The sequence below is a fragment of the Papaver somniferum genome, chromosome 6 (genome assembly GCF_003573695.1).
Source record: "Papaver somniferum cultivar HN1 chromosome 6, ASM357369v1, whole genome shotgun sequence".
In the NCBI taxonomy this organism is placed as follows: Eukaryota; Viridiplantae; Streptophyta; class Magnoliopsida; order Ranunculales; family Papaveraceae; genus Papaver; species Papaver somniferum.
The window spans coordinates 75,127,921-75,136,366 of record NC_039363.1 but is presented as its reverse complement, the minus strand read 5'-3'; the positions used below and the strand labels follow the sequence as shown (position 1 = coordinate 75,136,366).

The 8,446-nt window shown below is 32.7% G+C and overlaps 1 protein-coding gene across 1 annotated transcript; it reads right to left on the bottom strand.

Annotated features, from left to right (window-relative positions):
• Nucleotides 1-4,935: 4,935 nt before the first annotated feature.
• Nucleotides 4,936-6,752, bottom strand: LOC113290946 (NAD(P)H-quinone oxidoreductase chain 4, chloroplastic; the record flags this gene model as incomplete). Its single annotated transcript, XM_026540528.1, is given in 3 exon segments — nucleotides 4,936-6,211; nucleotides 6,213-6,268; nucleotides 6,270-6,752. Coding segments are annotated over 3 exon segments (1,575 nt in total), but the record flags the coding sequence as incomplete, so codon positions are not given.
• Between the last annotated feature and the right edge of the window lie 1,694 nt (nucleotides 6,753-8,446).

Genomic DNA, 8,446 nt, shown 5'->3' with positions numbered 1-8,446 from the left:
AAACTATCTATGTAACCACGATTACATGACCAATTATATATCACGTTTACTATTTTGTCCCAAAGACCTCTTTTAGACCCCATTTTAACAAATGAATTAATTAAGTCCAAATTATGTAAAAATGAATAAACAGGTCTATATAAAAAGAACGCAAAAGATATTCCTAAATAAGCTATACTGACTGACAAAATTGCATTTGTAAGAAATTAATACCAATCAACGGAATTGCTCGAATTTGAATGTAAAAGGTTTATATATGGAGTTAACAAATTTGATAATATATTCAAATCCATTCCTCTATAATCAAAAGGAATTCCGATAAACCCAACACACAAAGTAACGGATCCTAATATAAGAAGGGGAAAAATCATAGTATTTTCCGATTCATAAGGATATGGATTATTTTCTTTATTTTTAAAATGAGTAAATGTAATAAGCGGTTGCGTTCCTTTTTTTACATTTCTATCAATTGAATATGCTTTCTTCGAAAAAAAAGTAACTTTTTTGTTTTTTTTTGCTGTTGATAAAAAGAACTTCTTATTGATTACGTTCTGTCTTTCTTTACCCCAGATGGATATTGAATAAAACGAGCTGTTTTTTTTAGCGCTGAAATTTTGAGAATAGACGTTTAAATGTCCCGCAAAAGTAAGTAAATACATCTGAAACATATAAAATACAGTTAATCCGGCTGTAAAATAAGCTATTATCGCAAAAATAGGTGAATATACCCAACTATCACTAAGAATTTCATCTTTTGACCAAAAGCAAGCAAGAGGTGGAATACCACAAAGAGAAAGTGTACCTATCAAAAAAGTTGTTTTCGTAATCGGCATATATTTTGTTAACCCGCCCATAAGAGCCATATTTTGACTTTGATTTGGAGAATATCCAACAATACTTTCCATACAATGAATAATGGATCCGGAGCCTAAAAATAATAATGCTTTTGAATAGGCATGGGTGATCAAATGAAATAAAGCAGCTCGATATGATCCCATACCTAAAGCTAACATAATATAACCCAACTGCGACATTGTCGAATAAGTTAAACTTCTCTTAATGTCTCTTTGGGCAAGAGCCAAAGTGGCTCCTAAAAGTACGATTATAATACCTATCAAAGAAATAAGGTTCATTATGTAAGGTATAACTGTGAAAAGAGGGTAAAGTCGAGCTACAAGAAAAATTCCCGCTGCTACCATAGTAGCATCGTGTATAAGAGCTAAAATAGGGGTAGGCCCCTCCATGGCATCAGGTAACCATACATGAAGGGGGAATTGTGCAGATTTTGCAACTGCACCAAGGAATAATAGGGAGGCACACAGAGTAAGAAATAAAGAATTTAAACCATTATTCTCAATCAAGTTAGTGACTATTTTAAACAAATCTCGAAATTCAAAACTACCCGTTATCCAAATAAAGATCTAAGATTCCTAATAATAAACCAAAATCCCCCACACGAATAGTTACAAACGCTTTTTGACAAGCATTTGCTGCAATTGGTCGTGTGAACCAGAAACCTATTAATAGATGCGAGCACATTCCAACTAACTCCCAAAAAATATAAATTTGTATTAAATTTGAACTAGTAACTAATCCTAACATGGAAGTATTGGAAAAACTCATATAAGCAAAAAATATCAAATATCCTTCATCATGAGACATATAATTATCACTATAAATAAGAACCATAATTCCAACAGTAGTGATTAATATTAACATAATAGAAGTAAGTGGATCGATCAAGTCGCCAAACTCTAAAGAAAAATCATTATTTATAGTCCAAGACCATAAATATTGATAGATGGAACTACCATTCATTTGTTGAATAGACAAATCGATTGAAAAAAACATAACTATACTTAGTAATAAAACACTAAGAAAAGCCCAGAAACGGCGGAGGTTTTTTGTTGTCGTTGGAACAAGGAGAAGCCCCACCCCTATTGCTATAGGAACTGGAAGTGGAACGAAAGGTATGATCCATGCATATTGATATGTATGTTCCATAAGAAAATAAAACTTTTTTTTTCAATTCACCAGCTCTTATATCTTTCGGAAGGAGCAATAAAATAAAGAAAAGACAGAACTAAAATAGAATTTTGAATTCTTAAACCTTTCTAATTCTTTCCCTCCAAAAAAGAAAAACTCCGAAGTTACAATAGGTCAAAAAATCAAATCATTTTTAAAAAGGTACCGCTTAGTGATTAACTAGGATATTTATGAAGATACAGAATCAGAATATGCAATTTCAATTTCTTTATTATTATTATAATCCATATTCATTGATCAAGGAAAAACAATTAAGTAATTTAATTATAGTAATAAAGTACTTTATTCTGGTATGTAAGATCCATCAATAACTTTATTGAACATAGGATCTATCAAAAACTTGACCCCCCAAAAAGGACCTTGTCATTTGAGTTAGTATATTTGTAAGACTTTACTAATTCTTCTCGGGTGGATTCTAGATTCTATCCCCCCAAAACAACGGATACTTTTAAAAAACTCTACGATATTCGGCACTTTGATACCCACGACTTCGTGTAGAATTGAAAAACGGACTTAGTTAAATGGCTTTTTCTCAAGTGTTTATTATATTAACAGATTCCAATCAGTCTCATTCCTTTTTTCCTATTTTGAAATTTTCATTTAATTAAGGGTACTGTACTCTATTGAATTGATGAATTTCTAGAAAAAAGGTTACAGTTACAGTATTCTTCTTTTAAATTAAGGTAAGCGTTTTCCAATTTTTCTCTTCATTTTCTTAAATAAAATAGAATACGATGAGCCGTAGCCCCCTTTTTTATGACGGTGACATAGATATAGATTCGAACGAAGATTAGTATATAAAAATTCTTCTTTATTTGGATATTGTATGTAATAAAAATGTGAATTAAAGTATTTCGAAAATAAAGAAGAAATTAAGATATCCAACTTTTCTCCGGAAATCCTATATGGGACTCACACATCCATATTGTATATTATCAAGAAAGTATGATCTAGGGATAAATATACAGCTAAAGAAAAAAATGACCCGTTTTGCACAATACATGTCTTTCAAATCCAACTATAACAATGAGTAACCTCTTTATTTTAAAATGGTCGTTCCAAAGAAACGTACTTCTATATCAAAAAAGCGTATTCGTAAAAACATTTGGAAAAGAAAAGGATATTTGGTTGCGCTAAAAGCTTTTTCCTTAGCAAAATCTCTTTCTACCGGGAAGTCAAAAAGTTTTTTTGTGCAACAAACAAATAAACAAGTATTGGAATAATCTAAATCGATATGCCTCGATGAATTTGCTAATTAAATTGATAAGATGAACGATTCCCATTAACTTCTATTTTTAACTGATCAATATGAGGTGGCACTTTCGATTGTCGTATTTAGGATAGGAAGCCTTTCATTTCCTAAATAAAAAGGTACTATGTTTTTTAGTCAAACGAAAAAACATAGTACTTGATAGAAAGTTTCACTTTTATTTTGAGGTTTTTTTTAATGACTATGGATACAATAGATTTTTTCGTTTTGTTCGGACCCATGAAATCATCAAAAAAGAATCAATAAAGAAAGGGGTTTTTTATTTCTACACCTGAATTGAGAGCAGAACTCTCTAGTTCCGACTAATCCGTTTTGGGAGAACGGAAACCTCTCGAAAAGTCAATCGTTAAGACGAAAATCATCCTATAAGAGATTATTGAACGTTCAAATAGAAATGAGAGGGGGCATTTAATTTGATTTGAATTTTTCCTAAAAAATATTACATTGAATTGACTCCTTACAATCTCGACGTTTGAGTGCGGATGGGCTATTATGCTTTCGAGCAAGCCGTTATGGTGAAATCGGTAGACACGCTGCTCTTAGGAAGCAGTGCTAGAGCATATCGGTTCGAGTCCGAGTGGCGGCATCTTCTAAAAGAGATACAATAAATCCTATAATGAAAATGAAATGGATTACGCATTTCCATTCCAGTGTTAAAGGACTCCCTTTTTATTTTAGGATTTTTTTATGATATTTTCGACTTTAGAACATATATTAACTCACATCTCTTTTTCAATTGTTTCAATTGTAATTACGATTTATTTGATGACCCTATTAGTCCACGAAACCATAGGACTACATGATTCGTCAGAAAAGGGCATGATAGCTACCTTTTTTTGTATAACAGGATTATTAGTTACTCAGTTGGATTTATTCGGAACATTTTCCCTTAAGTGATTTATATGAATCATTAATATTCCTTTCATGGGGCTTTTCCATTACTCATATGGTTCCTAAAATATGGAATCATAAAAATGATTTAAGCGCAATAACTGCACCAAGTACTATTTTTACCCAAGGATTTGCTACTTCAGGTCTTTTGACTGAAATGCATCAATCCACAATATTAGTACCTGACCTCCAATCTCAGTGGTTAATGATGCACGTAAGTATGATGATATTGAGCTATGCAGCTCTTTTATGTGGATCATTATTATCAGTATCTCTTCTAGTCATTACATTTCGAAAAAGCTTAGGGGTCTTTGGTAAAAACAATCATTCATTAATTGGGCCGTTTTCATTTGATTTTGATGAGATTCAATATGTAAATGAAAGAAGCAATGCTATACTAAACAATTCTTTACTTTCATTTAGAAATTATCACATATATCAATTGATTCAGCAATTGGATCGTTGGAGTTATCGTGTTATTAGTTTAGGATTTATCTTTTTAACGGTTGGTATTCTTTCAGGAGCAGTGTGGGATAATGAGGCGTGGGGGTCATATTGGAGTTGGGACCCCAAAGAAACTTGGGCATTTATTACTTGGACTATATTTGCTATTTATTTACATATTAGAACCAACCAAAATTTTCAAGTCACAAATTCCGCAATTGTAGCTTCTATGGGATTTCTTATAATTTGGGTATGCTATTTTGGGGTCAATCTATCAGGAATAGGCCTACATAGTTATGGTTCATTCACATTAGCATCTTAATCGAAGACGTGACCTAATACATAGAACTAGCATATGTAATGAAAGTTTGTGTGAGTTTTAGAGAACCGGTTCAATCAAGTAGTAATTGAACCGGTTCTCTAAAACTCCAAACGTATCTGATTACAATTCACTTCTTTTTTTATTTAAGATTAAGATAAGGAAAAATAAGACTTCTTTTTCTTTTATGTCTTATTCATGCAAATTATCCAGAAAAGTAATTAGATAAAATAGCTTCTACCTTGTCAACTGATAGTGAGAGAACGAAATCTGGATAAATACCAATGCCTATTACTGGCAGAAATATACGGATTGAAACAAAAAGTTCTCGTGGTCCAGAATCAAAAAAATAAGAATTTTTGGCATTAAATTGCTTGTATCCATAAAACATCTGGCGTGACATAGATAATGAATAAATAGGAGTTAATATCATTCCGATTGCCATTACAAAAGTAATGAGTATTTTTGGCATTAAAAGATATTTGGGGCTGGTAATTATGCCAAAAAAGATTACCAATTCGACAACAAAACCACTCATTCCCGGCAATGCAAGAGAAGCCATCGAGAAACTACTGAACATTGTAAATATTTTTGGCATTGGGATAGCAATTCCTCCCATTTCATCGAGATAAACGAGACGTATTCTATCATAACTCGTTTCTGCCAAGAAAAAAAGCGCCGCACCAATAAATCCATGAGAAATTATTTGCAAAATGGCCCCGTTGAGTCCCATATCGGTTACGGAGGCTATTCCTATAATTGTAAAACCCATATGAGATACGGAAGAGTAGGCTATTCTCTTTTTTAAATTGCGTTGCCCAGGAGATGTTAAAGCTGCATAGATTATTTGCCCTGTGCCTACAATAATCAACCAGGGAGAAAAAAGGGAATGAGCATGGGGTAATAATTCCATATTGATCCGAACCAAACCATGTGCTCCCATTTTCAATAAGGTTCCGGCTAGAAGCATACATGTACTGTAATGTGCTTCTCCGTGGGTATCTGGTAACCTTGTATGTAGAGGTATAATCGGTGATTTGACAGCATAAGCAATAAGAAAACCAAAATAGAATATTATTTCTAATGCCACAGGATATGATTGATTCGCTAATGTTTCGAAATTCAATGTTGGTTCGTTAGAAGCATATAAACCCATACCAAGAACTCCCATTAAGAGAAAAATAGAACCCCCTGCATTGTACAAAATAAACTTTGTAGCTGAGTACAAACGCTTCTTCCCCCCACATGGATAAAAGTAGGTAAACAGGAATTAATTCTAACTCCCACATGATAAAAAAAAAGTAAAAGATCTCGAGAAGAAAAAGGTCCTATTTGACTGTTGTACATTGCTAACATTAAGAAATAGAACAATCGTGAATCCCGAGTAACTGGCCGGGCCGCTAAAGTAGCTAAAGTTGTGATGAATCCCTTCAATAAAATGGGTCCTATGGAAATTTCATCGATTCCGAGTCTCCAGTGAAAATCAAAAAAATTAATCCATTTAAAATCATGTTCTAATTGAATTAATGGATCGTCCAATTGGAAATGATAACAGAATACATAGGTCGTTAGAAGTAGTTCCAATAGGCATATAGATATAGTATACCATCGGATGACTTTATTTCCTATATGAGGGAGAAAGAAAATGGAAAAACCCGCGAATATCGGCAAAACAACAATTATTGTTAACCAAGGAAAACAAATCCGTAGTAAAGACAAGATAAGATACACTTTGACCAGAAAACCCCGTACTCGAGAAAATAGTCTATTTCGAGCACGGGGTTTTGTCAGTAAAGATAAAAAATGGATTCAAGTTAAGCTTTCTGGAACGTATCAATAAGCTAGACCCATGCTGCGAGTTGTCTCATGCCATAAATAAACTCGGACACTCAAGAAATCTGTTGGACAAGCGGATTCACATCTCTTACAACCCACACAGTCTTCTGTTCTTGGAGCAGAAGCTATTTGCTTAGCTTTACATCCGTCCCAAGGTATCATTTCTAATACATCTGTGGGGAAGGCTCGTACACATTGAGTGCACCCTATGCATGTATCATAAATCTTTACTGAATGTGACATTGGATCTATCCACTTTTTGAACATCATAAATTTTCGATCTAGTAAAAAAACGGAATCATATATTGTAGACACCAGACGAATCAATAATTAACCAAAATTGTTTTCTAAAAAATTAACTTATATATTTGGTCAGGAGAGAGGGCCAAGATACTTTGATTTATTACTCTTTAGCAAACATAGTCGCTTCTGTCGTATATAATATTAATTTGCATTGATAAATATTTTATTCGTTATTTGTATGATTAACACATTAATCTAATTACCATTATTTATTCAACAAATTCGATTGATTGATACGAATTGATTTTTTGTTACGATAAATGGACGAAACAATAGCTGTCCCAATAGCTGCTTCAGCGGCTGCAATAGCTATAACAAAAATGGAAAAAATGTCTCCTTTTAATTGACGACTATCAAATAAATCAGAAAATGTTACGAAATTCATATTAACTGCATTCAATATAATCTCAAGACACATAAGTGCTCTAACCATATTTCGACTTGTGATCAATCCATAAATACCAATAGAAAATAAATAGGCACTCAAAACAAGTTCATGTTCAAGCAGCATTAACCAAACCCTCCTCAATCTGAATTTCTTTAATTTCAATATGAACAACAATTCAACCTTAACGAATTTGGTTGACTTGAATCTAACAAGTACAGAACTAAGGAAGATATTGTTAATAGATTGGACTAAAAGAAAATTTTTACATTTTATACCTGAAAAATCTGACCATGGAATTGAAGGAAAATGGATAGGCTAAGCCAGAACAAAATAATTCTTTTTTCTCGGTATTTATTACTGACGAGCCATAGCAATTGCACCTATCAAAGAAACTAAAAGAATTATAGAAATAAGCTCAAAAAGAAGAAAAAAATCAGTTGATAAATGAATCCCGATTTGTTGACCTTTATTTATCAAATCTTGCTCCAAAATCTGGTTTGATCTTGTAGTCCAAATAACCCCGTACCATGACGTATCTGGAATAGTAGTTATTAGTGAAACAAAAATACTTGTACAAACCAGTGAAGTTACCCCATCCCCAATAGTCCAAAGACTGAAATCATTGTAATATTCTGAGTCGTTCATGAACATAACAGCGAATATAATTAAGACATTTATGGCTCCCACATAAATAAGGAGTTGTGCAGCAGCTACAAAATGGGAATTCGATGAAATATGAAATAAGGATATACAAACAAGAACCAATCCCAATGAAAAGGCAGAAAAAATAGGATTAGTAAGTAATACCACTCCTAGACCTCCTACTATAAGACCCAATCCCAAAAAAACTAAAAGAAAATCATGTATTGGTCCAGTTAAATCCATTATATGTAAAATAAGAAATAAATAAGTCGAAATGTTTCATAATCTTATTGACTAGACAAGAAAA